Source organism: Austrofundulus limnaeus, unplaced genomic scaffold, assembly GCF_001266775.1.
Source record: "Austrofundulus limnaeus strain Quisiro unplaced genomic scaffold, Austrofundulus_limnaeus-1.0 Scaffold64, whole genome shotgun sequence".
Taxonomy (NCBI): domain Eukaryota; kingdom Metazoa; phylum Chordata; class Actinopteri; order Cyprinodontiformes; family Rivulidae; genus Austrofundulus; species Austrofundulus limnaeus.
In genome coordinates, this window is record NW_013952466.1 from 280,301 (window position 1) to 295,369 (window position 15,069).

Sequence of the window (15,069 nt, forward strand, 5' to 3'; positions counted from 1 at the left end):
CCAATGGAGTCACGGAACATGGTCCATTCAGACTCAATGTCCCCCGCCTCCCCCAGAACGTGTTCTGACTTTTTCTCTGTGCCATTCCACATTATTACAAATAACTTCATTTCTGGACATTTATGGTTTGATTTCTTTGTATGTATGGATCACTTGGGTTGTTACTGACATCTGGTGAAAATTTCATGTCATTAGCACCTCTAGTAATATATTTACTGAGAAAAATGTTGACGTGTTCAATACTTATTTTACACACTGTATCTTATGTTCAGCTGTCTCAGTCAAACATAAAAAATATGCAAAATGTCATATAAAGCTCTGCTCAGAGTATTGAGAATGACTCTCAGCTACTTCCAGACCTAATCTGAACCTAACATCTTTAACATTGAATGAAATATAACCATGTTTATGTTTCATAAGAACCTGTGGCTGGCTGAGGGGATTAATATGTGGGTTGGCTTTACATGTAAATCAGCTGTAAAGATGTGCTGACTGATTTCCTGAGAGTGTGCAGTGGTTTACAAGATATTTTGCTAGCCGACAAAGTTGACATTAAATAGTTAATAGCAAAACCTTAAACAACGCTCTTGTGCAGGAGTGCTTTGAATAAACGTTGGGGATGAGTTAGATTAGAGTTAATTTTTTAGGTGTTTTTATGGAAGCCATCTTTAGTAGAGTTTAATCCAGAAGGTAAGCAGATCTACGTTTTATTTTCTTCATGTTTCATTCTAATATGTGCAGTGGTCCATGAGATATTGTATGTTGGATACAGACAGACAAACACTCACAGAGTTGGGAGGGGGGACATTATTGCCCAGCTTCTGGCAGGAGGCTTCTGCTTCAGGAATGTGTGGGACCAGAAGTGATTGCTAAAAACAACTCATTTTGGATTATTTTCAGCACCCATGGCAGCTCACACACAGATGATCGCACACAGATGGGTGTGTAAGTTCAGCACATTGTTTGCTTCAGCTCACAGCAGGTGACTTTTTATGAACACCACACTTTGCTTGGAAAGTAAACAAAGCGTTGAAGCCAAACTAAAGAGCCTCACCTCCTCTGTGCTGGTCTTCATCAGTTTTAGAGGCCTTGTAGTACGTCATGCTCTTCACCACGCCAGGCTGGTGACTGACCACCTTAGTTCTCACTGTTGGGTCGGGCTTCACTGGTTTCCCTGGTTTAATAATCTCTTTCTTGGGCTTCACTGCCTTTTCTTTGGCTGGCTTGGATGGGGAGTTGGCAGCAGGGGGCTTTTTGTTCGGTAATTTTAACGTCTTAGTTTTCACATCTCGAGTGTCCTGCAAAGACACAGATCTTGTCAGGACATCTAACTACACTGGGCTGTGTGTTTTATATGCAAATATGGGACCCACTTGTGTACCTTCAGTGAGAGAGATACATTTTATTAAAGAGACAAAAACACCCACATGAAGTTGGAGAGAAAAATGATCACAACATTTTTTAAATATAGCAGGTTTTACAAACATTTACAAAGACTCTTTACAAACACTACATTTAGAAAGTTTATTTAGCTCAGGTTTATTCACATAACAATGTGCAAAATAATTTGTTGCTAAAACATACATTTACTGACCATTATCTGATATTTATTATAATAATGGACTTTTTAGTAAACCATCTAAACTGAAAGAATGCATACCACCCACCTCCTTTCATGCCATTAAGATCAACTTATTTTAACAAATGATGAAATTGTACTTTGTTCAAACCTAGACAACATGGCCAAACCTCCAGGCTCAGAATACATGCTGCGAATGACTCTCAGCTACTACTCTGTGAAATCTGAGCTCAAGGTCTGTAAAACTGAGTTTCAGCTGTTTCTGTTGCTGATGATGCTGGGTCAGTACTTTCTTCAATCAGTACTTTCTAAACTTTCATTTTAAATGAAGTGTACTTTCAGTACTTTCTAAACTCTTTCATTAAAATTTCTTCTGTGGTTCGTGGGATATTTCACTAACAGTGATGACACTAACGGTTAATTAAAGATGTTTATATAAAGATCTTGTGTAATGAGAATCACTTGGAGTGTGTGTCGAGGATCAGTCTTTGCTACTTTCACACCAATTTTTTTTCAATATCTATAAAATTATTAGGGTTTTTTTGTTGCCCAAGGTAAATTGACTGTGGAAGCCATTTTTAATTGTTTAATTCCAAAACATTATTAGTTGTGGATGAACATCAACAATCAAGCCTGAGCACCACACCACAGGTGGCCAACTTCCTAAAGTAGCTAACGAACCACTGTAAACTGATATGTGCTTTAAAACTTTGCCATTATCTATTGGAGTCAGCTGTGCCTGTCTGTTAGTTAAACAGCTCAGAAGGAGTTTTAACCGCACGTACATCTTCAACTGTTTGTGTTTGTGTCAGAGCCATTGGACCCGTGGAAACACATAAACAGCTACAGCTAATGGCTACTCAGCCACTTTTAAAGATGGTTTTATATTCCGTCCGTCCATCCGTTTTCTGCTGGGATCGGGTCGCGGGGGCAGGAGCCTAAGCAGAGAGACCCAGAATTCCCTCTCCTCCGCCACTCGGGCCAGCTCATATGATAGAATCCCAAGGTGTTCCCAGGCCAGCTGAGAAACATAGTCCCTCCAGTGTTTCCTGGGTCTTCCTCTGGGCCTCCTCCCAGTGGGACGTGCCTGGAACACCTCACCAGGGAGGAGTCCAGGAGGCATCCTAACCAGTTGCCCGAGCCACCTCAACTGGCTCCTCTTGACGTGAAAGAGCAGCGGCTCTACTCTGAGTCCCTCCCGAGTGATTGAGCTTCTCACCCCATCTCTAAGGGAGAGCCCAGACACCCTGCGAACGAAACTCATTTCGGCCGCTTGTATCCGCGATCTCGTTCTTTCAGTCACTACCCAAAGCTTGTGACCATAGATGAGGGTAGGAACGTAAACCGACCGTTAAACTGAGAGCTTCGCCTTCTGGCTCAGCTCCCGCTTCACCACGACAGTCCGGTACAGCGCCTGCATCACTGCAGACCCAGCACCAATCCGCCTGTCGATCTGCCGCTCCATTCTTCCCTCATTCATGAACAAGATCGGAGATATTTAAACTCAGGACCTCCTCCCCGACCCAGAGGCGGCACGCTACAGGTTTCCGGCTCAAGACTATGGTCTCGGATTTGGAGGCACTGATCCTCATCCAGGCTGCTTCTGAAGATCTGATGAAGCCAACAGGACCACATCTTCTGCAAAAAGCAGGGCTGTGATCCTAAGGTCACCAAAAATGATCCCCTTAACACCTTGGCTGCTCCTAGAAATTCTGTCCATAAAAGTTATGAACAGAATCGGTGACAAAGGRCAACCTTSGYGGAGTCCAACTCTCACCGGAAACGAGTCCGACTTACTACCGGCAATGTGGACCAAGCTCTGGCACCGGTCATACAGGGACCTAACAACCCATATCAATGGGCCTGGCACCCCATACTCCCAGAGTACCCCCCACAGGAGTCCCCGAGGGACACAGTCGAACGCCTTCTCCAAGTCCACAAAACACATGTAGACAGGTTGGGCGAACTCCCATGCACCCTCCAGGACGCTGCTGAGGGTGTAGAGCTGGTCCGCTGTTCCACGACCAGGATGAAAACCACACTGTTCTTTTTGAATCCAAGATTCGACTATTCGACGGACCCTCCTCTCCAGGAGCCCTGAATAGACTTTACCAGGGAGGCTCAGAAGTGTGATCCCCCTATAGTTGGAACACACTCTGTGGTCCCCATTTTTAAATAGGGGGACCACTACCCTGGTCTGCCAGTCCAGAGGAACTGCCCCTGATGTCCACGCGATGTTGTAGAGATGCGTCAACCAACGGAACCTCACAACATCCAGAGCCTTAAGGAACTCCAGGCGAATCTCATCCACCCCCAGCGTCCTGCCACCGAGGAGCTTTTTAACCACCTCAGTAACCTCGGCACCAGAGATTGGAGAGTCCGACCCAGGGTCCTCAGGCTCTGCTTCCTCATAGGAAGACATGTCGGTAGGATTGAGGAGGTCTTCGAAGTATTCTGCCCACCGACCCACAACGACCTGGGTTGAGATCAGCAGAGCACCATCCCCACCATAAATAGTGTTGGTAGCGAACTGCTTTTCTCCCCTGAGATGCCGGATGGCGGACCAGAATTGCCTCAAAGCCGTACGGAAGTCTTTTTCCATGGCCTCTCCGAACTCCTCCCACACCCGAGTTTTTGCCTCAGCGACCACCCGGGCCGCAATCCGCTTGGACTGCCAATGCCTAGTTTAATATTTAAAGGCTAAAATTTTCTGTTTTAGTAGCTGGGAGTGATCCTTTACACACAGCCTTAGAGCTGAAATCATGTAAGCTCTCACAAGAGATTGATTTTAAAAGGTAAGATGGCCTTGGTCTGAAGCTCTGGCCTCCATTTAACTCCCCACACATTGTGTCTCCACTAACCTGGGCTTTGTTCTCTGAGGAGTCTTTCTGCAGCAGCTGCAGACTGAGGCTGGAGATCTCCTTCTTGATGCTCATCATAACGTTAGAGTAGTTTTCATATCGCTTAAACTGGTTGGTGAGGCTCATCATGCTGTCCCGGACAAACTCATTTTCTCGTGTAAGGTTGGTCTTGATTGTCTAAAAGAAAAAAACCACAGCTTTCAGCAGGTAAACGCCTTATCTCCTCGTTAACTCTGAGACCGTTTCATTCCTACCTCCTCTAGTGTGTTCATCTGAGAGACCACCTTGTTGATGTAGGAGTGGATTTTCAGTAGATCCATGCTGTAGAGGGTCCCCTCCAGGAGGTCCACCATCGATTGGAGCTGATGATTCATGGATAAAAAGAGAAGATCCAGCATCAGTTATGATCTCCTGAGTGCAGCTTTACAGACCTCTGGTCAACTGTTGTGATACTAAGAATAATAAACTAAGCTGAACTTTATACTATATACTTATACTACTTTATATACTTTAAAACTTTATTGTCATGTTGCATGCACAAGGTGTATACAAAACAAAATTTCGTTGCATACGGCTCAGGACAGTGTTTTGAGCTTTCAAAAATACAGTATAAAATATGTATGTAAATATAAAAATATAGAGTGCAGGAATGACAGTAAAATAGAAGTTCTTTAGTTGAACTGACATCTTTCCTGCGCTCAGCAAGCAGCAGAGAGATGTTGATGTAAAGGCTTTGTTGTATCTTTCTTTTCAACACAATCAGTCATTAAAAAACCTTATTAAGAAATATTAAAATAGCGTCATATGATCTGAATACTGAATACTTCTTTTGTTTTGTGTCTCTTGTGTTAATCTGCAGTGTAAAAATCTGTTTTTATTCTGTAAAAAGAGCTGAACAATACTAAAACACCAGATGTGCTTTAGTTCATTCTAATTTAGCTACTTTTTCCTAAATTAGGTTTGTTTTTGTTAATTTTTTTATTTTTTTTATTCTTATACCAACACTGCTCAGTTGTCTTTCTTGGACTCAACTGTTCTCCATTTTGTTTTTCAGCAGAGAGTATTTCCTCGACATGTAGGAGGATCAGCCTTTTATCATTGAAAGCTGTGGGGAACCATGCTGACCCAAGTACAACAAAGCTGCCCTAAGTAGATGTGTGCATGTGGGTGTGTGGAAAAGAAAGCAGTTTTTACAGTAATGAAATCTGGGTGTAAAACACAGACACTTTAAATAATCACCATGGCCACTAATCCATAATTTGAACAAATAAAATCACAAAGTGCATTTTTTAATTTGTAAAATATAACCACAGAGGGAAACTAACAAACAAAATAAATAAAATGTATCTAAGCAAGCTGAGCCACTCCATATTATGTGTGGAAAAAGGCTTAATGAAAACTTGATTCCAGCTCATTTCCTCTATTCAATAAGTAAAGTAAGAAATAAAATCATAACCGTCTGAAGTAATGTTGGAAGATGTTGATGCAGCTAAAACCCAGAATTTATTTCTGTATTAATCTAAAGTGACAAAATGTTGATGTTATGATGTTTACTGTAAAAACACCATAAGGACAAATAGTGTTAGTCATTAGTCTCATTAGTCATCATGGGAAACTGTCTGTCACTTTCTCACAGCAAGCTTCGCGAGACAGGCAGACAGAAATACAAACTATAAAATAAATTTCCAAACAGTCACTATAGGTCAAACTGAAAGAAATTCCTGAACAGTTTGTGTCAGAAGTGTGTGTTTATCACAGGTATACCAGATGTGTCTCCAGTGTTTTATGTAGAAGAGTCCCCGCAGCTCAGACTCTGCTCCACCAGACCACCACAGACCACAGATGTTTTCTGCACCAACACCTCCAGAGTCTTCCTCTGCTGCTGCATCCAAGACATCCGTTCCCAAGCTTCCACCCACCAGGTCCAACCTTTACTTAGACCACTGTCCAAGTCTTCAGAGCCCACTGGAATGTCCTGGGTTACAGTAAATGCTGCACCAAGTGCCCCCAGCAAGACCAAGTCTAAGAGGTCCATGCCAGAGGTCTTACTGTATAACCTTTTCAGAGGGAACACGTAGCAGCAGGTTTCTTTTTTTAATGGTTTGGCAGACATCTCTCAGTCAAATCCTGTCTTTAAGTAAGCCAAGCCTTTCTTGTGCCAGGTACTATGTCTAAGAGGGTCCTGCCCTTGAGTGGGCCATGCTGGATGCTTCTCCTGTACCAGGTCCAGAATTTAAGATGGTCTTGGCCACTAACTGTAAATTCCCCCAGGCATGCCCACCTAAACTCATCTGCCAGCGCGCTTGATTTCTGGACCACCTGCCTAAATTATAGTTCCCAGGCTGTCTGGCAGAACTCTTGTCTGTTGGGATGATTCCCAGTGTGTACACCTAAGCTCTTATCGCTTGGTTCTCTGCTTTTACAACTGGATAATTTTATCTTAAGGTTCTGTTTTGTCTTTTAATAGTAAAACTGTTTCTCTTTCAACTGAACCACCTCTGGGTCTTAATCTACACAAGTTAGGAGAAAATTGTGACAGAAATGGAAGAATAATGGCCAAGTAATAAAAAGTGTACTTGTATACTGGCACTTTACTGCACCTCCTCTGCAGTTTGATGGGAATTTGCATTATTAACAAATCTCTATAAGGTTTGATGCTAACTTTAGGCTTAACCTCCTTACCTTTAATAATTCAGGAGCTTGTTTCTTCAGCTTCTCCATCTTCCACTCATTCTCACATGGGTTGAGAGAGGACGGGGGAGCTGTGCACGAGCACTTACAGTCTGATCCAGAGCTGACTGTTTCGACTGTGTAGAAGTCTTCTACACGCACGCTGCCGCTCCGCAGCCGCAGGCAGGCATCCTTACTCAGAGGCCGCATGATGCACTTGCAGCGGCAGTCAGAGCCTTCTGATGTCATCCGGACGGGCTCGGTGTCCCCAAAAATCTGCAAGGTAGAACATCAATCAGCTTCTTTTACAGCTATAAGAAAAACAGCTGGTGTATGTAATGATGACTTACATTTTGCATCATCATGTCCACATTAGCTACAGTTTGTACACTTTGAATGTAGGACATGGAAATATCTTTTTATAATCCAAACTCCTAAAATGTGCCAGAATAAAAACCTCTGTTCCTTCATCCATAAATGAAAGCTGAGGTGATTTTTCCAGTCATCTAAAACGGGAAGGAAAGTGATTTTCAAAAACAAACACACACTTCCCCTCTTTTGAATGTTTGCTGGTGTGAGTCAGAGGAAAGCCTCTGAGACAAACAGAATTCACTCAGCTGCCACACCAGCTGCCCTGCATGATGACAGAGGCCTGGCAGATTAGGGTTTACCTAATCAGCAAGAGGCAATGCATGGCAGCCTGCACAGGGCATTCCCTACAGTTCCTACATGAGCCACCCAAACTAACAGGAGATGGAGACAGCTCGTGCACAAGAATTCCCTCAGACAAGTTTATTGCATACCGGTAGTTCAGAAAACATTCAGGCTGGGGTGGTCAGCTGGCACAATGGGAGTTTGTACATTTGACCAGTTTCTCAAATTCCATCCTGTTTTACTTCACAGGCCGATCAGTGTGTTCAGACTAAAAGCAGAGTGATTCCTAACTGTGGCAAAATCCTGAAGTCAATACAATGAAAAAAGGAAGTGATAAAAGTAACAAAAAGAAGTTTAATCTGCAATTTTTGATTTGTAAAATTGTCACACTATCAGAAAACTGCTGACTGAAGAACCTAATGTAGTTTTGTTTATGCAAACTGGAAAAAGAGTTTGAGACAATTTATCAGTCGCATGTTCATTTCTAGATCAGATACTGTGGACAATGTAAGGTTTAGCAGCTGTAAGTCAAATAAAATGGCTGTTGATTTATCAAATAGATTTTTTTGGGGAAAAGATTATGTTTGATTTGATGTATTCTACACAAAAAAGCTATCATTGTTTTGGTTTACAGCACAGAGCGTTGCCAAAGTTACTTTGCGCTGGTGAGCATTCTGTCATCCAGGTCACGATCAATCCAAAAAGATTCAAAAAGCAAAAACTGGTCTTTTATTCTGAATTTGAAGACATTATGCTTCCCATCCAAGAGGCTTTCTTAAATCAAAATTTCAGAGTGTGTGGAGTTTCAAGCTTTGTGGACATGCATGTGAGGCTTCATTAGTGCTTAGATTCACATGTAGATTAAACTGGAGAGTCTTTATGCTAGGTGTACATTGAACACGGCGCGAGGGTGTGCAACCCCTGCGCACTGACCACATGTAGTGTCATGTCGCCTGGTCACGTACCTCCAAATTCACCCTTTTACAACATTTTACAAGGTATGCAGTGTACTGCCACATGTCCTTTCAGAGAATACTGGACCAATGATATATGTAAACACCGCGTGGCTCAGGAAAGAGATGTTTTAGTCACGTGCATGAAGGTGTGAATAAGTGTGTGAACTAAAGTTAGTTTTTCTCCTGATGTAAATGTCTTCCTTCTCCCTGCTCTCATACTTAAACTTCTGATGACAGAAACTTTGTGTTCCAGTTGGTGTTGAGAGTCAAAAAGAATTAACTTTCCTGTAAACTTCAATACTGAGGCTTCCATCTCGTTCCATGTTTACTGAACAGTCCATAAAAAGCAGCTTGTTGTCATTGGCATCCTCTCCGGTGAACTTGATGTTGCTGTCCACAGAGCTGATTTGTCTAGAGAAAATTTCTACTGCTTTCAATTGGATTTTGACCAAAGTGTCATTCACATACAGTATCTGAACCAGGGGCTCTGTAATTGTTCCACTGAAAGAGTCCATGGTTCTCTTTTCCATTGGCCACAACTGGTGACACTGGAGATCCCATGGCACTATCATATATTTCCCTTCACTTTTTACTCATATACCCACATCAGAGACAGAAACTGTCAGGAAACATCTTCAACAGAATAGTGACCTTAACAACAGGACTAATTTCACCTTGGACCAGATATGTAACCTACTGGACTTTTGTCTTTTCACAACTTACTTCAAGTTCAACAACATGGTGGTGCTATGGGATCTCCAATGTTACAGATTTAAAGTTTATTCATTCAAAGCTAAATTTTAGAGTCCAGCACTCTGAACTGTGAAGAGCTCTGCTCCAATAAACATCTGTGTATCAACAACATCTGGGGAAAAGACGTTGGCAGTGTCAGTCATTCCGCTCATGGTTGAGGTCACCAAACACACACTAATAATTAGAGGATTATCTGTTTGTGCTTATGAATGCATTTTCTTTACGGTGTGTGGATTTTATTAGGGAGCCACACTGACAGCTTGATTTGCATCTTTTTGTTTTCAATAAATTTTCACCTTCAAGACGGAGCCATGCTTATAGTATGAAGATTTTCTGGAGTTCATTACAATAAATTTTCAGTGCAAAATATTAATAAACAAAACATTTGTCTTCAGTGTTTTTTGGTGCTGCTCTGTGCTGAAATGACTGAAAGCTTCAGTATCTGGACACAGACTCTGCAGGAATGTTGATATGTACCATCAAAAGCAGCGAGTGCTTGATAGACTTTGCGCTCAGCTTGTTAACATCCCTGTACTAACTCCAGCTGATTGAACCTCTGACCTCAAGGTTCATCTTCAGATTCAGGCTGCTGGTAAAATTCCTTCCTTGTACTCGGATAACGGTATGAGTGTTTATCATGTGAACTGTAACTGTAAATTAGATTAGTTATCAGGTGGACTCTGGACTGGAATGTGGGTCCTGCTTTGGTCTTGAATACCTTTGACAGGAAAAGATTTGCAGGCCATCTTTAATGATGGGCCTAATCTGCTGTTTGTTGCACACTTTTGCACATTTGTTGGAAGAACTAACAGTTCATAACATGTTTGAGAGCAGGAACGTGCAGCTAAGCATTCCTGCCTTTGCCACTGTTCCCTATTACTCCCGGCTGGTATACCACACTAAGACAGGAAATCCTTGTTTACATAGATACAACAGGCCAATGTAACCAAAACACGAAGGACTAATGACAGCAGCAGCTTCTTGTGTAACACACCTTTGGTTTTGAACAGTTCTGAGCAGAACTATGGTTTCACTTGCACACTGTCAGGGTGTGTTTTCTGTTAAAGTGGGCAGTGGCTGATCTAATAGAGCTCTCTGCAGCTCCATCCAGGCACTTCCTTCAGTCGTGCAGACATGAGTTCACATTTGAGACGTGCTTCTTTTTGACCTAAAACTTGACTGCACTTGAGGGGTCAAAGCTCAAACCACGCATCAAATGTTCTGTACCCTTAATTATAACTACTCTGAATTGTGTTGCCTGTTCTCATGCTGGTAGGTCAGCCCCGCATGAGGAGTTGGATTATTAGTTATGCATACCAGCACATATTGATTTGACAGCATGAGGAAGCAGCTGCTCTGACTGGCAGAAGGAGCAGATTTATCACGATAAGCAGCTGCCAGATTTCTGCTCTGCAGGAGAGTCAGCAAGGTAAAAGCTTCTTGACTCCACGTGAACTGCTAAAGTAAATCTCACTGGAATTTCTCTGACTTCTCTGCCTGACAGTGGCTGGAGTTGGTGCAGCATTGCAGTTATTCATGTTCAACAGGGGCTGAATAATGCTGCCCAGCAGGGCCAACGGCAGAGCCTCATCCAAAGAAGTTTAATCTGCTAATCCACAGTGTTTTCATGTGGCTGCAGCATTTATCAACCCACTGATTCTCATTTGACATGGGTCAGGATTTGCACTGAGGACTCCTTCCCCGTAGCAGCCCCCCAGCCTCTGCACCTTCCCCATCACTCAGCCCACATTCTTTCACTAATGAGCCCCCAGCACTGCTGCCTCCATCATGACTCCCACCTTACTCTCACTGAGCCTGCAGCCGCACGCTCCAATGACAACAAGAACTCTGTAGGACAATTTAAGTGTCAAATATTACAACATTAACTTGGACACCCCCACTTTGAAAAGCCACAATACATGGAATTACCAAAAATTCCCTCAAGTCTTTGTGTCATCTGCTGTTAAATACTCCATATGTTCATTATTTAGTGGTGTTAATTTGATTTGGGCGGGAACATTCCCATGCCAGACTTTATGGCGTCCTTGTTTTGTTTCTCAACTTCATATATCATACAATAAGACAATAACATTTACTAAAACAGGCCTAGTTGGTAACTGTCATGTTTCCAGGCTTAACAAAGGTCCTCTGAAGCTTCATTTATAACAAGTCCACTAAAGACAAGCTGAGCTAGAAGTTTCTACAATTATTGCTCTTGTTCTCCTTTTAATTTGCAAAATGACAAACCTTGATCTGTTATTTCCCTCTCAGATTACCAGAGAGTGCTGACACCACTCCATTAGCTAATTTGTAGATTAGTCTTTGAATGTCAGCTCAGGAAAATGTTTCAAGCATGTAGTTGTTTTTGATGTGTGTTCTTTGTTTAAAACTCAACAAATACAGAAAACAAATGAAAAAAGGCCGAGGTTAAAGTCTGCTGCCATATGTGAGAGAATGGAATGATGTCAGGTGGTTTGTACTAAACTAACTTTCACCACGTGACAAGACTGATTCTGGACAAGTCGCCTTCCAAAATTTCTTACTCTGAAATAAAAAGTTACATCATAGAAGAAACATAGCAGCCAACACTGACTTGTTCCCATTTAGAGAGCAGATATTTGAAATACAGCGGGTAAAATAAGTATTGAACACGTCACCATTTTTCTCAGTAAATATATTACTAGAGGTGCTAATGACGTGAAATTTTCACCAGATGTCGGTAACAACCCAAGTGATCCATACATACAAAGAAATCAAACCATAAATGTCCAGAAATGATGTTATTTGTAATAATGGGGAATGGCACAGGGAAAAAGTATTGAACAAATGAAGAAAGGGAGGTGTAAAAAGTAACAAGCACTTATTGGTGGGCCTGATGGATAGAGCTTCATCAGAGCTAAACAACAAAAGAAATCTGAAGCTTCTATGTTGAACAGTTTGAGTCTATCGTAAAACCGTTGGCTGGCTCAGTGTAGGTCGGACTCATTTACAGCCCTGTCAAATTTCATGTTGATCGGTGCAGCCGTTTTTGTGCTACGATTGACCAAAAACCTCCGGAAAAAATAAATAAATAAATAAATAAATAAATAAATAAATAAATAAATAAATAAATAAATAAACAGTATGAAAACAATAAGACTCCCGCTTAGCTTTGCGTGCGGGGGTCATAATAATTATTTAAAGTAAACTTTGTTAGCAAAAACAGCTCAGAAATCAGACAGATTTTAATGAATTTTTCTTGAAATATTCATTTTATATGTATATACAATTCCTCAACTTTTAAAGTTAGCTTAATTCAAGACAGCTACCGCACCTAACTGAACATAGAAAGCTCAGAAATGTCTAGAATTCAACCAGTTTTCCAAATATTGTGATAAAATTTGTTGCGATAGTAGCTGACAGTCATTCACAACACATACTGAAGTCCAACACATTGATCAAGATCTATGTTTAAAACTTTAGCATCGACTGTTGGAGTCAAGCCTGACAGTTAGGTGAACTTCTCATGAACAAGAAAGGTTCACTGTAAATAAAACTTTTAGGGAGAAGTCACTGGATGTGAATCTTAAACGGATTAAGATAAGATCTAAACTGATGTTCTTACATCAGTTTAGATACTGAGATCAACTGAAAAGTGCAGAGCTACAAGTTTTTAAACTGTAGTGAATTTCTCTGTTTATGTAAGTAAAACTCACAAGCAAATCACTCTCCCTTAGCTCCCTTCTCCGAAACGTTCTGCTGATCTACATCAGAGATGTTTTAGTCACATGAATGTACAAACTAGAGTAAAAGTGATGAGAAAGAGAGTATCCTTAAATATAACACACAGAAACTAAACAATGCCTCTCCTGAGGCAAGGACCAACCCTTGAGACAAACCTGAAAGAACCAAGACCTGGACCAAGCTCCTCAGATGAGAAGAAAACCGTCCTTTAAAAAGTTCAATCAGTTTTTTAAAAGATCTTTATGTCCTAGATGACTGAAAATCTATGTTAACAAATTCTGTATTTTAAAATCATAATAACATTTCAAACAGCACTAAATTTAACAAGAAGATAAAAGTAATGTTTGGGTTTACCAACATACAGTAAACTGTTGTATTACACATTTTCCTAAACAAATTAGAAAGTAATTACTATAAAACACGAGCACGTGCTGATGAGGCAGCTGAATATATTAATCTGTCTGATTAAGACTTTAATAAATAAAATAACAAACTGCTTTGTTAGGAAACTGAACTCCAGTCCTGTGTGATACATGAAGTCGCTCACCACTACTGTGTCAATATACTATCTATGTGTCACTTTCAGCAGGTGAACAGAGGACAACACCTCTGTTAAGCTGATGGTGGTTTACTTTATTTATTGGGGGGACAATCTTAGTTTTTTAGAATTAAGTGGGGCCAGACCCACCTGAGCCCCCTGGGATTTAGACCTGTGCACCTGACACTCCTTCCTGTTCAGCCAGCATGCTCTCACTCCCGACTCGTCAACATATTGATGCTTGGTCAGGTATCGTCTGCGTCCAGTTTTGACGTGTTGAGTACACCTCTCGCATCAGTCATTGCCAATCGTTGTTTTTCCGGGTTGCGCCACATAGTGGTCTTTGGGTTGGGGGTCTGTGGTTAATATGAGGGATCAGGATTAATGGTTAATTTTAGGTACTGAGGTCGGGGATAGGCTGTATATGGCTAATAGAAGTTAATTTAGGCTCTGGGATGGTTTGTTGTTGCACATTTCCTACTCTTTTCAAAAATATAACAATGCGCTCCTCCTCCTCCGCCTTATCTTGTTAAGAACTGACGGGAGGGGGTACCGACCAAGTGTCAATATGTTTACAAGTCAAGAGTGAGAATGGGTTGGTTCAGTATGTGTGATTTGCATCTCTGCCCTAAAATTAGCTGTGAATTTCACAAACTGACCACACAAACCACGGCTGCATGGCTCCCTGCTCACAGATGGTCAGAGTTCAGAGATTGAAATGGAAAATTCTCTCATTTTCACCAACTAGTCTCCAACAGCTCGCCCCTTGCATTCTCTCTGTTTTTAAAGAGCCACACCCTCTGGACTGCATTGTGCCATTTCATTTGAATACAATGTAATATAACATATCGCTGGGCTGGGTCCGGTTTGACTTATCCTTGGTCCTTTTCCAAACCCAAGTCCGGTCTTTGAGAATAGATTGACCTTCATCTGTACAGACCTGTTTGTCTTTTCTTTTCTTTTATCTTATTTTATTTGTATAGGGTGACTTTACAGTTTTAAAAAAGCCGTTGGAAACATTAGTTGGTGTTTCTGAACTTGTTCAGCAGTGACAGCCACCATTTCCAACCGCTGAACTGATATATACTATGTAGACTGCTGTAAAAGGATGGATGACTTCATTTTCTGCTTTTAAATTCAGAGACAGAGGCTGAGGATTACAGACCTGAGAAGCAAACTGCCAACCTGTTTGTTTTTTCTGGATGTCTGACTTTGGCCTCCATCACTGTGAGTTATATTGGGGTTCTGCTATCTATCTATCTATCTATCTATCTATCTATCTATCTATCTATCTATCTATCTATCTATCTATCTATCTATCTATCTATCTATCTA

At 41.4% G+C, this 15,069-nt stretch overlaps 1 protein-coding gene across 1 annotated transcript in view; it reads right to left on the reverse strand.

The window, feature by feature from the left end:
- olfml2a (olfactomedin-like 2A) overlaps positions 1–15,069 on the reverse strand; it is a 54,968-nt gene that overhangs the window by 34,945 nt on the left and 4,954 nt on the right. The window contains exons 3-6 of the mRNA XM_014009965.1: positions 7,123–7,386; positions 4,695–4,802; positions 4,441–4,617; positions 1,055–1,298 (exon numbers count right to left, since the gene is read on the reverse strand). Coding sequence (XP_013865419.1) covers positions 1,055–1,298; positions 4,441–4,617; positions 4,695–4,802; positions 7,123–7,386 — 793 coding nt within the window. The remainder of the gene's footprint in view (positions 1–1,054; positions 1,299–4,440; positions 4,618–4,694; positions 4,803–7,122; positions 7,387–15,069) is intronic.